Source organism: Aquarana catesbeiana, linkage group LG11 (genome assembly GCF_042186555.1).
Source record: "Aquarana catesbeiana isolate 2022-GZ linkage group LG11, ASM4218655v1, whole genome shotgun sequence".
Lineage (NCBI taxonomy): Eukaryota > Metazoa > Chordata > Amphibia > Anura > Ranidae > Aquarana > Aquarana catesbeiana.
Genome location: NC_133334.1, coordinates 174,104,462 through 174,127,315, shown reverse-complemented (window position 1 = coordinate 174,127,315; position 22,854 = coordinate 174,104,462). Strand labels below are relative to the sequence as shown.

Below are 22,854 nucleotides of genomic sequence, written 5' to 3'. Positions count from 1 at the left end.
CACGTATGCCCATCATTAGAAGTGGGTGGATACAGGGCGGTATATTCTAATGGTGAGCAAAGATTTCAGTAAAAAAAAAAAAAAAGTGTTGTTTTATTGAGTCAATGGGGGTTATTTACAAAAGGCAAATCCACTTTGCACTGAAAGTGCACTTGGAAGTGCAGCCCCTCTAAATCTAAGGGGTAGATCTGAAATGAGTGGAAGCTCTGCTGATTTTATCATCCAATCATGTGCAAGCTAAAATGCTGTTTTTTATCATCCTTGCATATCCTCCTCGGAGCTACAGTGACTTTACTTCCAAGTTCACTTTCAAGTGGATTTACCTTTAGTAAATAACCCCCAATGCTCAGTTCTTACTGTGTTTTATTGATAACCAACGTTTGCTTTGCGGGAACGCAATTCAGCTGCATCACTGATCTGCTTATTCTGACAGCAGCAGGGTGTGCTTTCAGAATACATATGTCAGAGACTGCAGCGCTGTAGGAGGAGATTTCTCCACTGCAGTAAAAAAAAAAAAGATAACGTATATGCCGAAGCACAGGCTTGGGGTGACCACATACTTTTTCTGGCAAAGATTTTAGTGTAAAAAAAAAAAAACGTTTTTCTCGAAGCACGGGGCCTGGGGTGATCAGTGGGTGGAACATCCCTATGCTTCAGCATAATTTTTTTTCACTTTTTTTTGGCTTTCATTTCTTCATCCACATTGATCGATGTGAATGGAAGAATCGGTTAGGTTTTTTTTTTTGGGCTGCACGAAAAAAAAAAACTTTGCATGTATGCCCATCATTAGAAGTTGGTGGACACAGGGTGGTATAGTCTAATAATGGGAATACCACACACTTTTTCTGGCAGAGATTTCTTCATCCACATCAATTGATGTGAATGGAGGAATCTTTTAGGTTCTTTTTTTTTTTCGTTCAGCCCACAGGCTGCATGAAAAAAAAAATACATTGCATATATGCCCAACAACGTATTGGTACGTTGCTGGATTTTGAGTGGTTATACCAGGATGATGCCTGCAAGTGTAGGCATCATCTTGGTATCTTTTTTTCTTGGCATCTTTAAATTCCAGTATATATCCTATAGTTTATAGACGCTATAACTTTTGCGCAAACAAATCAATATACGCTTATTTTGATTTTTTTCATTTATTTCTTTTTTTACCAAAGACATGTAGCAGAATACATTTTGGTCTAAATTGATGTAAAAAATTTGACTATACTGGATATTTTTATAACAAAATATAGAAAATATCTTTTTTTTTTTTATAAATATTTTTCGTTTAGATCGCAAAAAAATAAAAAATCCAGTGGTGATCAAATACTACCGAAAGAAAGCTCTATTTGTGTGAAAAAAAGGACATAAATTTTGTTTGGGTACAGCATTGCGTGACTGCGCAATTACTAGTTAAAATAGAGCAGTGCCGAATAGCAAAAAAAAATGGCCTGGTCAGGAAGGGGGTAAAACCTTACAGAGGTTAAGTGGTTTCAGATGCCGGGATGCGTGGAATGGTTTACGATTATCTGACCGCCACAACTGGCTGTCACATGACCGGAAAGCTCCCGATCACAAGCAGAGATCGGGAGCTCTCCATTAGCCCTCAGTAACTGTGCTCTGTTTATCTTTCGGTACTGTGACAGACTCACCTGGGACAGAGGCTTTTGGAGGGGACTGAATGCTAGCCTCTTGCCTACCGATTATGGGCCCTGGCATTTGGGGGAACGGTGCTCTGTGTGAGCTGTATGCCTGGGGACCCTTGAGGTGGTGTTACTTTAGATTCAGGTCCATGTCCCCCAAGACACACAGACTCTGGGTACCCTGTATGTGCCATATTAGGGATAGTGACCGATTCATACTGTTGGGACACATACTGTGAGGTGATGCTGATGTCATCAACTGATGTCATCTGTGTTGATGTTTATGATAATGTATAATCTACTGTGTGAAGCTCGGTGACAAGTCTGAACTGTAGTGAAATCCTGATTAATCATAACAATGCTCCAGAGGGCACGGAGTCACATCGGCTGCTTTAAGGGATTTGTTAATTAGCTCTTGTTAATTCTGTTTCTGGTTACAGATGTATTGTTAGAGTAATATGAGCAAGAGGGGGTACCTCCACCTCTACTGTATATAAGACTTGTAATTTTGGTTCTAATGAAAGAGCCCATGTTGAACAGTTAAACAAGTCTCGTCTTGTTTTGTGCTTGTGAGCGGTTGGAAAATCTGATATCTATATTCAGACTGGGAGGAAGCGGTATATGACGAAAGCACTCAAGCGGAGTGGAGGACGTTCCTTTACAGGTACGCATCTCTGTGACCTCTCACCTGCCAAGAGGCTGCATATATATGTGTACGGGGGGGGGGTCAAACCAGCAAATCCCATGAGATTAACTACCACTAAGTAGAGTGAGTGTACCCAACCTTTTGGGGAGCTTCTACGCGGACATCATCCAACTGCTAAAAGGGCTCAAAAATAGTAGTATCCCCAGAAGGCGAAACAGATTTCCCTGATCAGAGCTGAAGAGCCACTGGTCCAGGATGTGATGATGTGACAGGTTAGATACAGCCGTATCCATCATATGTGACACTAGAGAGAGAAATGCACCTTCATTGACTGCCCCGCAGATGCAGAGTTGTCACAGCTGGTGTCGCCAGGGTAGAAACTGTATGTGCTTGCAGGCTGTACTGTGGAGACTATCAGGATCTATATGTTTGGCCTGTCGTCGATTATAGAAAGCAAAAAATTCCACGACAGAAGCAAAAATAAATACACTTCTAGTTCTTCACCACGAGTGCTCAATAGATGGGTGGCCACTCACCAAAAATTGATGACCCTTTTTTACAGGAAGGTCAAACAGCGCTTCTGGAATACCAATTGATTCCACTGACAGCACAATTCCACTCCACTGGCCCCTCGAGATGAAACTAGGATGGGAAAAATGACTCCACAAGAGACATAGAGGAAGTTCTCAGTGTAGTAATTTTATTATGGTTAAAATGACAACAACAAATGGTGATTACACTCACATGTCACTAGCAGACATCAACTGGAGAAATGGCCAGATGACGGTGTCATCACACCTGATCCTGATCACACCACCAGCGCCATTTTGACTACTGGATGCTGGATCTATGTAATAGATGGAAATAGCCACGCAGCCATTTCAACTGCTGGCCAAGGTTGGTTGCTTTTCTGGTCTTGATAAGAATGATAGAGGTATTATTCCACAGTATAAGGCTAGTCACTCTCAGATCCATTTTCTTGATCTCAACATCATACTCGGAGATGGACGTTTGACTACCAGTACATATTTCAAAGATACCATTAGAAACGCATTTATTCCTCTATCCAGCTGTCATCATAAGTCCTGGTTAAGTGCGGTCCCCAAAGGCCAGTTTCAACAAATTAGTCGTAACTGTACGGAAATTTCAGATTATTATCAGCAAGACCAAATGCTGAAATGAAGATTTTTAGATAAAGGCTATACTGTAAGTGATATTAGTGCAACCATCGATCGAGTCACCAATATGGATAGGGGTATTATGTTAAACAGAATTAGAAGGACTAATCATGTACCAGACAGCAAATTTGGATGGTCTATGATCACAGGATATTCCAACCAGCATTTTTCTGTCAAAAAGATCCTCAACAAGCATTGGGATATACTTAAGAATGCCCAAGTACTTGGTCCTGTCATCCCAGACTGCCCAGTAGTGATTTATAGAGGAGCCCCCTCTTTAAGACATAGTATTGCCCTGAATGTAGTTGATCCTCCAAAGACTTTTTCATTTTTTCAATCCATGAAAGGTTTCTTTCCATGTCGGAAATGCAATATTTGCCAGATTAACTCATTCAGAGGGCGGAAATGTGAGACTTTTCAATCTACCCAGACCAATAGGACATATAATATAGAGTCATTCATTACTTGCTCCACCCAATATGTTGTGTACATGGTACAGTGTCCATGTTCCAAACAATACATTGGTCGTACCAAAAGAGAATTACATGTACATTTATCTGAATATGTAGGAAATATCAAGAGAGGTTTTAAAAAACAATCTCTCTAGACATTATGCTAAACATCACAACAAGTAACTTAAAAGGGACTTTGTTTGTGGCTTTGGACAAAATTCAACCCCACTGGAGAGGAACGAATATGATTAGTTCTATCTCTAGACTTGAGACGAGCTGGATTTTCGATATGAAATCTTATGTACCATTTGGCTTAAACGTATATCAATTGTTATATAAACAACGCTTAGCTATTATTGATTTCAGGTTAAAATTAGATTTTTTTTATATACTTTGGTCCTCTTTTAATAATTTAATTTTTAATAAATTTTTCTTTAGTATGTGTATTGTCTAGATAGGGACCCTTCTCTGTGATTTGCATATTCTCTCATGAATTTATTACTAAACATGTTGAGTTTTATTGCTTCTTTATATGTTGCCCATATGTTTCTTCTCGCTTCCTATGTGATGCCATCCAGTTAATTAATTATTTTAATCTTTCTCTATTTTCACCACAAGATGGGGGTATTCTAATGTATCCAGTTCTTACACTTCCTTTTTTACCTAGCCCAGAACCTTGGCCAGCAGTTAAAATGGCTGCGTGGCTATTTCCATCTATTACATAGATCCAGCATCCAGTAATCCAAATGGCGCTGGTAGTGTATAAGGATCAGGCGTGATGACACCGTCATCTGGCCATTCCCCAGTTGATGTCCGCTAGTGACAAAATGCATAGGAAGGAGCCTACGACTGACGTCATCACGCTTTTACTCTCAGGAGGTGGATGGGCGAACTACACAGGAAGTGAGCAGAAGTTTCAGGAGATGTTGTGGTTCCATTTTTAACCAAGCACTGTACCGATTTCAAATAGCTTCTACTTTGTAAGTGCAAGTCTATTTCTTTTATTAAACCCTTTTTATACAGTATTATGCTATGGGAGCTTCTTTTTTGTTTTTTGAGTACCATCGGCACCAGCTTTAGTTCCAGGCAGCCTTTAATAGTCTTGGGGAGACCTAATCATTGCCTATGTTCGGTGAGAACACCGATTAGTGATCATGGTGTTCGGGTAAGCAGATTATTTTCTCACCTGGGTGTTGAGCTGGAAGCACTTATATGAAGGATTTCCTCACTGCAAACTTTCACTCTTATTTGGATGGGCGTTCATTGTTCAATATATGGACTTTATTTTCAATAAGACTTTGCTTTAGTTTTCTTTTTTCACCTTATTTTTTCACTGAAATTTTTATAACAATTGTTTTACTGATCACTGAGTTTATCAGCGCTGCATTTACCTTGTATATCATTTCCTGCCATCTGATAGGCTTGCTTTTGAACCAGATCTATTCTTCTTTCCAAAGGAGCATTAAACGAGGCTGATAGATCAGAGTCTGATTCCGCGAGAGGATACAGTTTTGTCAACCGATTAAGCGAGTTGACAAAGCTCTTTCCGTTTTATTCCATTCCTCTTCAATGACATCTCTGATCTCGTCCATCAGAGGAAAAAAGGAGACCTGCTTTTTCAGAAAGGGGTAATAGCCTTTTGATTTCTTAGATGCTGTGTCGGCTTCTTCCCAGCCAATGGCCAGCTTCACTGCCTGAAAAAAAAGGCTGCATCAGGGAAAAACTGAACCTTGAGGTCTCTGGGTTATATGAGGAATCTTCCGATGGGTTATTTTTCTCCACATGTCTAGCAGAGGTAACTGTCCCAGGATGAGAGGGGTCACCCGCAGATGGACCAGGGAGAGAAATACTTTCATTTTCCTTCTAAGGTGGTGAAGGTATCTGCTGCGATGGGATTGTGACCACTAATTCTGCAAGAGAATACTTTACCACCTTTTTTAGTAGGTCGGTTACTTGCTGATCTTCCGACTCTCTGTAAGCTGCATACTCTCTGAAGCAACTTCTGCAAACTAGTTTGTCCAGCAATGAGGTGGTGCCACAGGCCTGACACTTTGTGGATCTGGAGCGTGGGGAATGTGAAGACTGTTTATCTCTTTGAGGATGATTTTCCCCCGCTTGCTTGGTGTCTAGACCTGGATGACTTATCCAGGCTGGGGCTGCCCTTGTCTGAGGCCTCACGTCGCCCTGATGTCCCCCTTGTACATCTTCTGGCATACAGGGCTAAGATACATAAATGTACCAGCATAAGTGCACTCTTTTTTTTCAGAACTTATCTGGACGTGGGTCCTTACCTTAAGTGTAATATAGGGTCTTATTTGGATGGCGCACGGCTCATATTCAGAGGCTAGTAGAAGAAGCAGCTAAGGAAAAAGAATATAGAAGGAAAGTTTAAAGAAAAGATTAGGCCCTTCCCTATTTTACTGTATTAAAAAGGGAACGGAGCCAGAGAACTCTCATTCCACCTCTCTCTCTTTTTTTTTTTTTTAATGTGGAAGACCCGCATAACTTTTGGTAGAGTTTCCCTTAAAAACTCCAGAAGCTCTCAGAGGCAACCCTCCAGGTGACAGAAGGCCCCCTACTGAGGTTCCCGGGGGAAATACATAGCAGGAGGGGCGGGAACACAAGGAATAAAAACGCCCCCACCTAATTACCTGAAGAACTGGCAAAGGTGGTCAGCCTTTCCCATTCCTAAGATGACCACCGCGGTCTCCAATTGGACTGCCCATGCGCCGACCAGCGGCACTAGGACCCCCATTCGGTCCTGCGGGTCCCGAGAGTTCCGGCCGTCAGCACATGAGCAGAACGGAGTGGAAGATGCCAGGCAGCAAAGAAAAGATAGAGTGAGGCGTGCACCGCCTCCCAAGGACTCTAAACTAAATGGAAAGAAAAAGACAGAAGGAGTGAGGAGTAACAAGGGGTGCTGGGAGCACCACAGGCCTGACAAGGTAAGCCCTGAAAGAAAGCAAATGGAAGCCTGCAAGAGAACAGAGATAGCTGCTTCCTCTATTGCCCCCGCGAGCTGAAGCCTTAAACTTAGATGCAGAATCCATGCTTCTGGTTAGCAGATTACAGCCTGTCCCAAAAGACCCACAGAAGGGACTCCCTTGCTTTTTAGCGCATTTAGCAGCCCAAGCCAAGGGACTGCATCCGGGAGAGGCTGAACCCGGATGGAAACGGAAGATTGCAGAGGTAAGGACACTCGACCAACATTCACTGACCATGAGGTATGAGGAAAAAAAAGAGAATGCTTGGGGTGCTCTAATCCTATTCTTTTATAATATTCACTGGTCCTGAGGGAGGAGCCAAGGCGGAGCTTGTCATAGGTAATGTATACATAACATTTGGCGTTTTACGTGATAACTCTTTTTTGGCTTACTTAAAGTAGAACTATAGGCAAAACTTTTTCCTGGTATAAAACCTAGCATTTCCTGGTACAAAACGCCAAATGTTATGCATTTCAAATGAGTCAAGAATTAAAATCTCTACCTAAATATATTCTATTTGTTTTTAACATTAGAAGGTATAATTTCTGATATGAAATATAACCTTTATTAGGAAGTGACGTTTGTGTTGCCTTTTTTAAGATCAACACTGTCACAATAGCCTTAATGTCGTGGATTCTTGTCAATTGTAAAATTTATTAACAATGTAGCTAGCTATACCACATAAAATGTGCTCTCAACATATTTTTTTTTACTTACCTGTGCATCAAATCTACCAAGTGACTGGACAAGGAAAGTTGCCCAGCCCACATGCAGCACAGGCGTGGGGCTGTCTTCTTCCCACTTACAGATTCCATCATAAAAGCGCAGAAGGTTTGCAAAACAAGATGGATCCTGAAGAGCAGAACCAGCCTAAAGAGAAAAACCATAAGAGGATAAACTTGCTGCTCCTAATAAACATTGCTTTAATAAACAAATAGTCACTTACCTGATTGTTGGACACTGCTTCTTCTTTCAATAAATTAGGGATTAAGTCATTGGCAATATCAAAAAGATCTTTGTAGATTTCTTCATCTTCACGACAATAATTATACCTAGAAAACAACATGTTACAGTTTGAGTTTATAGCAGTAATTAGTACAAATATATAAATGAAATTAAATAGGAATACATTTATTGATAAAGGCAGTTACTAATGGAAGACATCATATTTTTTACCTACCATAAAACATTTTCATGAATTAAGTTATAGTACACAGAAAGACTAGTCCAGTAGATAGGCTTAATGCTGCTGCCTTCAAGAAAATTGAACACTGGCAAAACAAAGATGTAAGGTCAGTCCAGTGTAATACTCTCACTAACACCTATTATGTAACCCAGGATGAGTATTCAGGTACAAAAGGGGCATCCAAAAACAGTCCAGGTTGGCAACAAAAAAAAAAAAAAAAAGCAGGTTAACAGAGATGGCTCAGTGAAACCTACAGAATCGGCTGAAAACCCTTATGTCAGAAGCCTGTGTCTGCTGAGGCTTGAATATCTACCTGGTAAATAAACTCACGAACAGAAGACCAGGTGACAGCCTTTAAAGTCTGAAAAACATATACCTGATGCTGAGAAGTCCTTGAAATCATATGCCTGGATGATAAACTGTTGAATCCACTTAGTTACATAGTTAAGTTGAAAAAAGACACAAGCCCATCTAGTTCAAACAAAAGGGGAAATAAAAATCATGCCATCCCATATACACAATCCTATACCCACAGTTAGTCCAGAGAAAGGCAAAGAACTCCAGCAAAGCATGATCCAATTTGCTCCAGCAAGGGAAAAAAATCCTTCCTGATCCCCCAAGTGGCTATTCCCTGGATCAACTTTACCTTTAAAATGTTAGTATCCAGTTATATTATGTACATTCAGGAAATAATCCAGGTCTTTTTTAAAGCCATTCACACAGCTGGCCAGAACCAGCTCTTGAGGGAGTCTATTCCACATTTTCACAGCTCTTACTGTGAAGAAACCTTTCCATATTTGGAGATTAAATCTATTTTCCTCTAGACCTAAAGAGTGCCCCATTGTCCTCTGTGATGACCTTAAACTGAATAACTCGGTCTCGGTCGAATAACTAAGTCTAGGAGCCGCGCTCCCGGCCGGCCATAGAAAGCTCTGCACGGAGTCCCGGAGGTTTCTAGCCCCGCTGTCTCAGGCTACCTCACAGGGAGGTGATTATCGGGCCAGCTGCCGCCCACAGCCGCCGACAACCCACGCCTCTGCTAGGGCTGCCAAGATGGTGTCTACTCCTTCACGGGGGGACACATGGAGCCAGCTCTTCTGGAACAGCTGCATGTGCAGACTCGCAGACTTCTCCTCGGGACCTGCTGTCTCCAGCACTCACTGCTGCACAGGTCAGTATCTCTCTTGCCTCCACGGAGTCCCAGATAGAGCAGACCCTGGATAATATACTGCTAGCACAGGCACCATCTTCTCCAGGTAGCATAGCTGCATCAGACTCTTGTCCTGGCACCCCTGTGATTGATCTGGCCCAACAGACACTGTTTGCACAATTCTCAACACTGTTGGATCAGGGTCTGGCCAGAACAGTACAGGAGATCACCACCACCATTAAGGCAGATTTGCAGGGGCTGAAGGCACGGATAGACACTGTTGAGCACAAAATTGAAGAGTCTGTTGCCCATACCAATCAGAACACCACGTGCATTGAGAGCCTCCAACAACAATTAGAGCAAGCCCTAGCAAAAATTAACGATTTGGAGAATAGGTCTCGGAGGTATAATTTCCGCATACGGGGTCTCCCTGAATCTGTTAAAGATGTGGATGCTAAGGTGTATACCTTCTTCAGGGTCTGCTCCTTGACCTGCCTCCTCATCGCCTGGACTTGGATAGGGCTCACCATGCCTTACAACCCCCACGCCCCGAGGGTCCACCAAGGGACATAATAGTCAAGCCTCATTACTATGCGACAAAGGAATTAGTGATGCAGAAAGCTAGAGAGACCTCTGCTTTGTCTCTCCTGGGTCATGACATCCAAGTGTTTGGGCATTTTTTTCCTTTTACCACCCAAAAGCGTAGGTCCCTAAAACCCCTTCTGGCGGCCCTCACACGCAAGGCAATCAAATACAGATGGGCATTCCCATCATGATTGTCCTTCACCTGCTCAGACAGCATTCCTTTTCTTTGTTTGCAGGAGAAGCCCTTCTGCTGTGGCTAGGCATCACCTCTCATGACAGCTCGGATTTGGGACACCCCTCTTCTACTGGCCTGGATCACTCGCCCGCTCTCCCCGTTATGGCAGCAAGCATCTTCTGGTTGTCGCGGACGATCCTGACACCTTTATTAACCCATGTTAAGCATATCCCTTTTTCTTTCCATTCCTTGGACAGACGGGAACTTTCAAACCTTTTCTAGGTTAGCCATTGGAATTTACATGGAACTTCTATGCACCGTTTGGCCTTAGTTCTTTAAATTCAGGACTATTTGCTTGTCCGCACCACTTTGAGTTGGTGCTACCACAGTTTTATTATTGTTACATATTTCGAGGCAGTTTGCAGTGCGATGTCTAGGCATCTCGGACGGTGTGGCATGACTCTTTTATAATTCATGGAACTTATCCTGTTATTGGAGCCTTAGAGGCCCTCCTTCGGCTAACTCCCTTTTTCACTCCAGGGAGTCATGGATCTGAGTCTAAAACTCATCACAATGCAGACTGTCTCAAATGGTTTATGGTTCCATGTTACAGATGCTTAGGCCTGGCCGGGTGGATGTGTGCACTCATTCAAGCTGATTCCCTGATGTTTCAGTCTTTAAGCCCAACCCTCGTGTCACGCTGGTTCGGGACACAAACCTTTTTTGCCCTAGCCTGGGGACATTCTTTTCCCCCCTGGCTGAGGTTTTTGTGTCTCTCCCCTTTTAAATTTTTTTTTCTTTCCACTTGGAGAACTAGGTTACATCCTGGGCGTTTCATGATGAGGAGCCTCGGTACCTATTCCAAGCAGAAATCCATGTTCTGGGTTGTGATGTGGAAATATTGAAATATTTATATCAGGAGCTTCAAGGGAACCGTTGTGAGGACTTTCTAATTAAATTACCATGCCCTGCCGTTTTATGTATGTGTGTGTGTGTATATATATATATATATATATATATATATATATATATATATTTATTTATTATTAGTGTTATTACCGTGTGTGTGTGTGTGTATATATATATATATATATATATATATATATATATATATATATATATATATATATATATATATACATACACATATACACATTGGGGACGGAAAGTATTCAGACCCCCTTAAATTTTTCACTCTTTGTTATATTGCAGCCATTTACTAAAATCATTTAAGTTAATTTTTTTCCTCATTAATGTACACACAGCACTCCATATTGACAGAAAAACACAGAATTGTTGAAATTTTTGCAGGTTTATTAAAAAAGAAAAACTGAAATATCACATGGTCCTAAGTATTCAGACCCTTTGCTGTGGCACTCATATATTTAACTCAGGTGCTGTCCATTTCTTCTGATCATCCTTGAGATGGTTCTACACCTTCATTTTAGTCCAGCTGTGTTTGATTATACTGATTGGACTTGATTAGGAAAGGAACACATCCGGTTATATAAGACCTTACAGCTCACAGTGCATGTCAGAGCAAATGAGAATCATGAGGTCAAAGGAACTGCCTGAAGAGCTCAGAGACAGAATTGTGGCAAGGCCCAGAACTGGCCAAGGGTACAAAAAAATTTCTGCTGCACTTAAGGTTCCTAAGAGCACAGTGGCCTCCATAATCCTTAAACAGAAGACGTTTGGGACGACCAGAACCCTTCCTAGAGCTGGACGTCCGGCCAAACTGAGCTATTGGGGGAGAAGAGCCTTGGTGAGAGAGGTAAAGAAGAACCCAAAGATCACTGTGGCTGAGCTCCAGAGATGCAGTCAGGAGATGGGAGAAAGTTGTAGAAAGTCAACCATCACTGCAGCCCTCCACCAGTCGGGGCCTTATGGCAAAATGGCCCGACGGAAGCCTCTCCTCAGTGCAAGACACATGAAAGCCTGCATGGAGTTTGCTAAAAAAACACCTGAAGGACTCCAAGATGGTGAGAAATAAGATTCTTTGGTCTGGTGAGACCAAGATAGAACTTTTTGGCCTTAATTCTAAGCGGTATGTGTGGAGAAAACCAGGCACTGCTCATCACCTGTCCAACACAGTCCCAACAGTGAAGCATGGTGGTGGCAGCATCATATTGTGGGGGTGTTTTTCAGCTGCAGGGACATCCTGGACGAAAACCTTCTCCAGAGTGCTCAGGACCTCAGACTGAGCCAAAGGTTTACCTTCCAACAAGACAATGACCCTAAGCACACAGCTAAAATAACGAAGGAGTGGCTTCACAACAACTCTGTGACTGTTCTTGAATGGCCCAGCCAGAGCCCTGACTTAAACCCAATTGAGCATCTCTGGAGAGACCTAAAAATGGCTGTCCACCAACATTTACCATCCAACCTGACAGAACTGGAGAGGATCTGCAAGGAGGAACGGCAGAGGATCCCCAAATCCAGGTGTGAAAAACTTGTTGCATCTTTCCCAAAAAGACTCATGGCTGTATTAGATCAAAAAGGGTGCTTCTACTAAATACTGAGCAAAGGGTCTGAATACTTAGGACCATGTGATATTTCAGTTTTTCTTTTTTAATAAATCTGCAAAAATGTCAACAATTCTGTGTTTTTCTGTCAATATGGGGTTCTGGGTGTACATTAATGAGGACAAAAATGAACTTAAATGATTTTAGCAAATGGCTGCAATATAACAAAGAGTGAAAAATTTAAGGGGGTCTGAATACTTTCCGTCCCCACTGTATATACCGTATTTATCGGCGTATAACACACGCCCCAAGTTTAGGAGGGAATTTTAAGGGAAAAAAAGTTTTAAGGAAAAAAACTTACATTTAAATGCCCATCAATGCAGCCTAATCAGTGTCCATCTGCAGCCTTGCACAGCGTCCATCTGCATGCTTGTCCAGTGTTATTTGCAGCCTTAGTGTCATTTGCAGCTTTGGTGTCATTTGCAGCCTTGGTGTCTGTCACAGACCTAGCCAGAACAGAGGCTGTTGAAGAGGACTGTATGCAAGCCTGTTGCCTTTTGATTATGGGCCCTGGATTTTCAATGGATTCATTCTGTTGGGACACATCCTGTGAGGAGATGCTGGTGTCATCAACCTGTGTTTATGTTAATTGAATGAGCTAATGACATTGTCCTCTATACAATGTAGGAGACGGGACGACTGCTATAACTGTGTAAAGCTCGGTGACCACAAGTCTGGGCGAAAGGTCATGTCTCAGTCACCTAGGCTGTATAAAGGATTAGATAATTAGCTCATGGTAATTAGGTTACGTTTGTATTGTTAGAGTAATCTTCTCCTGTGTATATAAGACTGTATTCTGGTTCTGAATAAAGTGAGTTCTTGGTAGCAACAAGTAAGTGTCGCCTTGTTTGTGCTCAGAGAGGTTGGGATATCTGTATACAGACTGGGAGGAAGTGGTATATGACGGAAGCACTCAAGCGGAGTGTGGGACGTTCCGTGACAGTGTCATTTGCAGCCTTGGTGTCATTTGCAGCCTTGTCAGTGTCCATTTGCAGCCTTTCCCAGGCTGCAGTTAAACTGCAGTGACTTGTCAGTGTCACTGCAGTTTGGAAATGGCACCGCCGAGACACACAGAGCCGATCCTGTGTATCTCAGCGGCTCTTGGCCGCTTTCAGCTCCTCTCGTGGTCCCGCCCGGGATGGGCGTGACTGTGAGCGGAGGAGCGAGCGCCGCCCATATACATAGATAGCCGAGTGTACTCGGCTAGGTTCGGCTAGCTCCGCTCACAGTCACGCCCAGTCCCTGTGTCCATCATAGGGCGGGACTGGGCGTGACTGTGAGCAGAGCTAGCCGAGTACACTCGGCTATCTATGTATATCGGCGGCCGGCGCTCGCTCCGCTCACAGTCAGCGGGGGATCGGCGTAAAACACGCACCCGCGATTTTCCCCTGATTTTAAGGGGGAAAAAGTGCGTGTTATACGCCAATAAATACGGTATATGTATGTTGTTATAGGAACGTGTGTACTTAATATATTTTTGGGTTTAATCATGAGAGGTGGGCCTAGTTACTGTTTTCTATATCTCAAAAGACCAATGTCTTTTGTCTGTTGTCTGCATAGTGAATAAGTTACACTATTGTCTTTGGAGTGAGGAGCAGACATTGGGGCTGATTTACGAACTGTTTGCGCCATGAGTTGAGGCGCACGCCCAGGCGCAACGTACGTTTTGGTATTTACGAAACGTTTGCGCTGGTAACAGAGCGCTATTTCCCATTTACTATAGAAATCTCGGCGCACGGGAGGAGGCGATCAGTGCGCCACTATGGACATGGCGCAGGGCATCTTCAACTCAAAATTAAAAGCTGGAAGTGCCAATATTATGGGGGTGATGTGTGGAAGTATAGTAATAACTGCCCAAGTAACAAATATGCCCAAAAGGGAATGAGAAAGTAACTTTTTCTGAACAGGCCTGCAAGTACGTTTAGAACTGCGTGAGGTCAATTTATGCACTGCGCATGCACAAGCGGTATTTGCGTTGGCTCACTGCGCCGGCAAAATCTTGGTAAATGTCAAGCAACGTAAATGCATTTGCGTGGGATGAACGGCGCACCTCTAAACTTGACTTTTTTTTTTTTTTTTTTTTAAGGCTGGTTCACTTTTATGTGTTTTTTTAAGGATATTTGCACACAGGTCATGTTAGCATGTTACGTTGCCAACATGTGACATGCACCTTGTTAAAATTATGTAAAAAGACTGTCGCTACTCTAGCTCCTCCTAAAAGGGCATTTAACCTTCCCCCTCTAATGCATATGATTTCCTTGGGCTAGCTTTTGCTTTTAAAGGGGAACTCTACACTCCTTTCTCCAGTGCTCTTGTCTTCACCTTCTAATGCATATGTTTTCTTTGGGCTAGTTTTTGCTTTTAAAGGGGAACTCTACACTCATATGCATTAGAAGGGGGAGACAAGCATTGAATTCTTTGGGGCTAGCCTTTGCTTTTAAAGGGGAACTCCACACTCCATTCTCCAAAGGCTGTAAACTGCCTTCACCAATCCAAACCACATCCTTTTTCAGAGCAAACAACAGGGCCAGCTACGAAAGGGGCGAGAAGAGCGATCGCCCAATACCCTCCTGAACCATACAAGGCCACATGCACTCAACATAGCTGGCTGCCTTTGGGGCATGTTGGGCTCAGCCCAATACCAACCTCAAAGCACCTTGTACCCACTAGTTTAAAGGGGCTTTCTACATTCTGTAAAGCCCCCCGTCTGCAGCCCCCCACAACCCTAGCCTAGGGTTGTGTGGAAGAGGCCCTTGTCCCCCGAATATGGGAAAAAGGTGGTTGACTTTTGGGGTGCCTGAGCCCCTTCTGCTCCCAAGCATACACTCCTTTTCATGGGCTGGCTTGCTGTGTGTTTGGCTAGGGGTTTGTTAGTGCGTGGGAGGGGCACAATATTTTTAGATTTTGGGGTGTTATTTTTACGTGGTGGTTCTCATTTTAATCCTTTACAGCCCCAAATGGCCTTGTATGTATTGGGGGGCAAGCTATTTTTGGTTTTGTGTTAAAATCTTGCAGCTGCAATGTCGATTTGTATGTTTTCTCTAAAGCCGTACATCTTTGAAGCAGCATTTTGGATACATGCTACAGATGCACAACTTTACAGGCAGAGTAAGCCCCCACCCCCCAAGTTACTAGCTTTAGGGCTAGTTCACTCCATAGAAACGCAGTCCAGATGCATTCCAGATGCTTTTTTGATTCGATCCAGTGCGTTTATGATACGTTTTTGGTGCGTTTTTGATGCAGTCCAGTACTTTTTTCCACCTTCTTTTTACTTAACCTTAATTAAGGACATGCTGGATGATGTGTTTAGTTTTGGACAGGGGGTGGCTTATTTTGTGCTTGCTGCATTTGGGTTGGTCTGGGCATGCTCAGGGACTTTAGTTTTTTTTGTGCATTTTGTGTGTGAACGGCACTTGGATGTTTCTGGGCATGCTCAGAGAGTGTTTTTTGGGTTAGTATTTTAAGGACATCCTTAACAGGTGTACCCACTTTGAAGTTCTGTCTCTACATTGAGTGAACTTGCATTTTGTGTGTTTCATGGACTGTGCATGTGTTTTCAATTGCCTCGTTAGCACACAAACCTATGTTATTTAAAGCTTGCAGATAGCATTCTTTACCTTGCCCTGAAAAGAGGCAAGATTGTGTGTGTGTGGGGCCAGCAAGAGAGTACATTTGGGTGTCCTTATCGAGTTTGTAACACATGTATTTTCTCTTTGAATTTTATTTATGTCTTTGCAAAACAGATGTGTTTTCGAGCAAGTTTTTTTTTTTACTTTGGTTTATTGTATTTTTTTGGGTGGGTGAAATTTTCCCCTGAAATATGTTTGTTGTCAATTTGTGTCGTTTGTAAGTTGTTCACTTTGATTTAATTGTCTGTGCTGCATTATTTTGCAAAAACGTTCTCAAGATGTTGTGACTAATGTTTAAATCCTTAATAGATATCCATTTGTGGGTGCAGTCCTTTTAACTCGTGTTAACCATATTCTGTTGGCGTCTCTAATTAACATGTGTTTTTTGCTTTCCTTGCTCTTTTCCAAGTCCTGTTTTGTTGACCAATAAAATTTGTAGCAAATTTTTTTGCTGCAGCTTAACTAGGCTGATTTGCACGGCAAATTCCAAAAATGTGTGATTTATCTAAGTTACTTTCCTGGTGCCTTCATGGTAGCATATGCATGGATTGTGCGTATGCTACCATGGATAGGCACCAGGAAAGAAATTACAGAGAGCTAAGTATTCAATTTTCCATTTTAGTGCAGTGGTTCTCAGCCTCAGTTCTCAAGTACCCTCGACAGGACATGTTTTTGAATTTTATCTTGGCTAAAATAGCTGTCCAAAATACCAAGCCATTGACTGATTTAAAGCACCTGTGCAAGATGAAGGAAAACCTGCAAACATGGCCTGTTGGGGGTACTTGAGGACAGGGTTGAGAAGCACTGATTTAGAGCACTGAGCTAAAATCTAGCTCAAGAGAATCCTATTCTAATTTTGGCCATTTGAGGGAAACCGAGTGTTAGAACCCCTGCTTGTCTTTTTTAGGTTGGGCTTTGTGTCACTTTTCTTAAAATTGGCTTCACTTCCTGTCACATAGCCAAACGGGAAGTGAGGGTAAAACCCTACCAATGCCTTTCCTTGGGGACACACAGGTCAATCTAACTAATGTCCCCATTAGGCAAATTGCACTCTAGCACTTTGTTGTGTACACACCAAATTCTTAGGTATTTTTGGGTTTATTAAAGGCAAATCCACTCTGCAATACAAGTGTAGCCGCTGAACATCTGAGGGGAAGCACTGGTGATTTTAACATCCAATCACGTAGAAGCAAAGATGGTGTTTTTATTTTCCTTGCATGTCCCCCCTCGGATCTCCACCAACTGCACTTGTAGTGCAAAGTGGATTTGCCTTTAGTAAATAAACCCCAAAGTCCAAGATAGCTAATAATTTGGGGTGTAAGCAAAATGCTAGAGTGCAATTTACCTAATGGGGAAACTATTTACATTGACTTGTGTGTCCCCAAGGAAAGACATTGGTAGGGTTTTACCCTCACTTCCTGTTTGGCTATGTGACAGGAAGTGAATAAATTTGAAGGAGTGGCAACATTTGGGAGGTGTCTTCACCCTATCAGTGGTGCATACATCCCCAAAAACTGACAAGACTTCTAATCCCTCTGCACGCTATACCCAAGCAAAAATAAGAGGTTTTCATTCAGTTTAACTTTGCAAAGACACATTCCTAAGTTCAACTGTGATGCACGTCAATTGCCTATTTAGAAGTTGTTTAATAGAAAATACCAGTTGCCTCTCACTAGAAACATTTGTTGGTCCAGTCCTGGAAATCTACATTTGCTTTACTATTAATTTCCATAAAAATTGGGTTTCTGCAGCTAGATGCGCGACCGCTGTGTATGTGAGATGCGCAACTGCTGTGTGCGCACAGGTATGCGCATATGTGGTTCTCAGAAAGCAGTGGCCAGAATGACATCACGCCCCTACAGGAAGTTGCTTGTACTGCTGCTAAGTTCTCTGAGGAAGGTTCTCTGAGGAAGAGATGATCCTTATTTGCAGATTAAGAAAAAAAATTATTTTTTTAACATGGGGTGATGTTTGTGTGGGTGCCTAACACACATTCATACATATTAGGGCCAATTTAGACAGGATCTGATTTACAGCATGTTTTTAGATTGTGGGAGGAAACCGGGCACAGGGAGAAAATGCAAACTCCAGCTAACCACTACAGTGGGGATCGAAAGTTTGGGCACCTCAGGTAAAAATGTGTATAACGAAGCCAAGGAAAGATGGAAAAATCTCCAAATGGCATCTAATTACAGATTAGACATTCTTATAATATGTCAAAAAAAGTTAGATTTTATTTCCATCATTTACACTTTCAAAATTACAGAAAACAAAAAAATGGCGTCTGCAAAAGTTTGGGCACCCTGCAGAGTTAATATCTTGTACTGCCCCCTTTGGCAAGTATCACAGCTTGTAAACGCTTTTTGTAGCCAGCCAAGAGTCTTTCAATTCTTGTTTGAGGTATCTTTGCCCATTCTTCCTTACAAAAGTCTTCCAGTTCTTTGAGATTTCTGGGCTGTCTCTCACGCACTGCTCTTTTAAGGTCTATCCATAGATTTTCAATCATGTTGAGGTCAGGAGATTGTGAAAGCCATGGCAAAACCTTCAGTTTACGCCTCTTGATGTAATCCCCCGTGGATTTTGAGGTGTGTTTAGGATCATTATCCATTTGTAGAAGACATCCTCTCTTTAACTTCAGCTTTTCACAGATGGCATCAAGTTACCATCCAAAATTTGCTGAAATTTTATTGAATCCATTTTTCCTTCTACTCGTGAAATGTTCCCTGTGCCACTGGCTGCAATACAACCCCAAAGCATGATTGATCCACCCCCATGCTTAACAGTGGACAGAGGTTCTTTTCATTAAATTCTGTGCCCTTTCTTCTCCAAACGTACCTTTGATCATTCCGGCCAAAAAGTTCTATTTTAACCTCATCGGTCCACAGAACTTGTTTCCAAAATGCCTCAGGCTTGTCTATATGTTCATTTGCAAAGTTCAAACGCTGATTTTTGTGGTGAGGACGTAGAAGAGGTTTTCTTCTGATGACTCTTCCATGAAGACCATATTTGTACAAGTATCTCTTTAAAATGGAATAGTGTACCACAACTCCAGTGTCTGCCAGATCTTTCTGGAGGGATCGTGCAGTCAAACGTGGGTTTTGAATTGCTTTTCTCACAATCCTGCGAGCTGTTCTGTCTGATATTTTTCTTGGTCTTCCAGATCTTGCTTTAACTTTCACTGTTCCTGATGACTGCCATTTCTTAATTACACTCCGAACAGAGGATATTGACATCTGAAAACGCTTTGCCATCTTCTTATAGCCTTCTCCAGCTTTGCGAGCGTCAACTATTTTCAGTTTCAATTTTCTAGACAACTGCTTAGAAGAACCCATGGTGCTGATTGTTGGGGCAAGGTCAGATGAGTCTGGCCATTTAAAACCTTTGAGATTGACATCACCTGGTCTTCCCAGACGATGATTGAGAACAATCCATGACACTGGCAGGTCTCAGCTTTGCAAAGGGGGCAGTGCATGCTATAAATTCTGCAGGGTGCCCAAACTTTTGCAGACGCCATTTTTTGTTTTCTGTGATTTTGAAAGTGTAAATGATGGAAATAAAATCTAACTTTTTTTGACATATTATAAGAATGTCTAATCGGTAATTTAATGCCATTTGGAGATTTTTCCATCTTTCCTTGGCTTCGTTATGCACATTATAGAGCTGTGCGATTCTGGCCAAAATCAGAATCACAATTTTTTTGCTTAGAATAAAAAGATCACAATTCTCGTGACGTAAAACTTTACTGGTTAGATTTTTTTTTTAATTCATTAAAGTAATTTTTTCCAAAAAAATTGCATTTGAAAGACCGCTGCGCAAATACAATGTGACATAAAATATTGCAACAACCACCATTTTATTCTCTAGGGTGTCTACTAAAAATATATATAATGTTTGGGGGTTCTAAGTAATTTTCTGGCAAAAAGAAGTCTATTCCATTGACAAATTGTTACAATGTTTATACTTAAGTTCAACTGATAAAGAATGTTTTGATTCTTGGCAGATTGTCTGTTTTTTCTCTTCTTTCTTTTGAGGGCTGTGACTTCAGAAGAGCAGAGAGAATTCTTTGCATAGAAAGAATTGTGAAACACTTTAGTCAAGATCACGATAACGATTCTTGACGATTAATCACTATAACGATTTTTGACGATTAATTGTGCAGCTCTAGCACATTAAAACACATTTTTACCTGGGGTGCCCAAACTTTTGACCCCCACTGTACACCACTGTGCTGCACAAATATCTAACTATCGATGTAGGTTCTTGTGTCCACTTGTGAAAATATAAGTGTGTCATGGCACATCTACATTTCAAATTTAGCACTTAAGATGGTCATGCACTGTCCAATCTCTGTACAACTTGATATTTCTGCAAAATAGATAATAGGAATACGCACTTGAACAATTAATTCAAATTTTTGGAAAACAAACAGGCTCTTGCCTAATCTAATTTCTCATTTTTTTTTTAAGATTGCAGTGTATGGTCACCTTTAAAGATCAAGATCTGAAAATATAAATTTTTTGGGTTTAGAAACACTTTTCTGTTCTTTATAATGTATTGAAATATTTGTGTAAAAATAGAAAAAAAAATTAAAAGGTATATTAGAAGTAATAGGGATGAGATTAGCATCAGAAGGGTTAATTAAGTGAGAACACCTACTAATTGCCTAACAAGACACACCCAATGAGATGGGCGTGCGCTATTATCAATAAGAAAACAGCAGTGACCCTGGCACCAGTTGCCATTTCCATATTTATTATTGTGTTGTGCGTCTGCGTACACTGGTTCGCACGCTCAATCAATGATTTATCCGGCGCAACAATTAAGGTATGAACCGGCGCAACGCACTGTTCTTAGTAAATCAGCCTCACTGTGTCTTCACCTGATCATAAGTCCTTGAAATGCTAATTTAGGCCAAGATCAAAGTGGGCTGACTGTTTTAAATCAAGAGATAGACTTAACAAAGGTAATCATGTTTTAGACAGAGAGGCACCAAAGAGAGTCTAATGCTTATGTGAGAAGCATGATGACCCACTAGACTTGAAATTACAGCCAATCAGAATTTGATGCAACTGGGCACAAATAGCGTGTCGGAGTTGGTAATAGAAGAACAAATATGAGCGTGGCAGGTCCAAATCAACCCGCATCTGTTGAAAGGACTTAAATCCCTGTGTGTCATACAGATGACACAGGTATTTAACTCCCTTGGAGTACCAACGCTGCGGGTCAGGTATAGAGCACAGTTCTTTCAGGTTTGGATTGAACCACAGAGGGTTGTTAAGGGATGTTGACAATGACTCCTTTGAAATGTTTGAGACAATTATTTTAAACAGGGAGAGCGGGGTATTTAGTATGGATGTGCCTGGAACCCGACTTCTGTATATATTATTATGGAGGGTCTCTAGAGAGGAGGCAATAACTCCTCAGTGGATCTTGCGGCGGACAAATCAGACACCCAACTGACACTTTTGACGCTTTTTAGAGACACTAATGTGATCAGTGCTAAAAAATATGCACAGTCACTGTACTAATGACACTGGGAAGGGGTGAACATCAGGGGTGATCAAAGGGTTAGCTGTGTGCCTAGCCTGTGCGTACTCACTGTGTGGGAGGTGATTTAACTAGGGGAAGGCAAAGATCCGTGTTCCTGCTTTTCAGGAACACAGGATCAATACCTTCCCTTCTGACAGAATGGAAATATGCCTTGTTTACATAGGTAGATTGCCTTTCTGCCTGTGTACTGAGTAATCGGTTGGTGCTGGCAGACATCAAGTCTGCAGTACCTGCCGCTGGGCTCCTGCTGTGCGTGTGTTATCATTCGCGCGCACGCCTCAGACCCGAAGTGTTAGATCAAGGTACATGATCTGGCACAGAGCGGCTGCCCTGCCACAGTACTGTATATGTACGGTAAGCAGGCCGAAAGTGGTTAATATCCTCTTCTCAAGAGAGAATAAATTCAGTTCCTCTAATCTGTCCTCATACCTGAGCTCCTCCATGCCTCTTATCAGTTTAAATGCCCTTCTCTGCACTTTCTCCAGTTCCCCAATATCCTTTTTGTGAACTGGTGAGGTCTCACTAATGATTTGTACAGGGGCAAAATTAAATCTCTCTCTATGGCGTCTATACCTCACTTAATACAAGAAAGGACTTTGCTCGCTTTGGAAACCGCAGTTTGGCATTACATGCTATTTAAGTGGAAGTAAACTCTCCCCCTCCTATGCTGCTGTTCATTTAGACATTAGACCATTATATTAAATTTGTGCCGTGAATCGAGTGAGAGATGCGCTGGTAATGACATTAAGGGTAACAGGATGACTTACAAGCAAACTGAGCAAGTAAGGTGACATCTGAGTACAGGGATTAACAGTGCTTTTAATGCTGATTTAAAGGGGGTGAGGTGAAGGTAGATAGTTTACTTCCACTTTAAGCTTATCTACCAAAACACCCAGATCCTTCACCATCGATTCCCCCATTTGTACTCCCCCTAGTATGTATGATGCATGCATATTCCTAACCACCAAGTGCATTCTTTTACATGAAAAAACATTAAACCTCATTTGCCACATAGTTGCCCAATTAACCACCTGCCAACCAGCCACCGTCATTATCGACTTCAGCCCCGGACCATTTGGCTGCCTAAAGTCCAGAGGACTTTTTACAATTTGGCACTGCGCTGCCTTAACTGGTAATTGCGCGGGCATGCAATGTTG

At 42.0% G+C, this 22,854-nt stretch overlaps 1 protein-coding gene across 1 annotated transcript in view; it reads right to left on the bottom strand.

Moving 5' to 3' along the window:
* MEN1 (menin 1) overlaps positions 1 to 22,854 on the bottom strand; it is a 560,267-nt gene that overhangs the window by 56,863 nt on the left and 480,550 nt on the right. Inside the window, exons 8-9 of the mRNA XM_073605053.1 lie at positions 7,844 to 7,949; positions 7,615 to 7,767 (exon numbers count right to left, since the gene is read on the bottom strand). Coding sequence (XP_073461154.1) covers positions 7,615 to 7,767; positions 7,844 to 7,949 — 259 coding nt within the window. The remainder of the gene's footprint in view (positions 1 to 7,614; positions 7,768 to 7,843; positions 7,950 to 22,854) is intronic.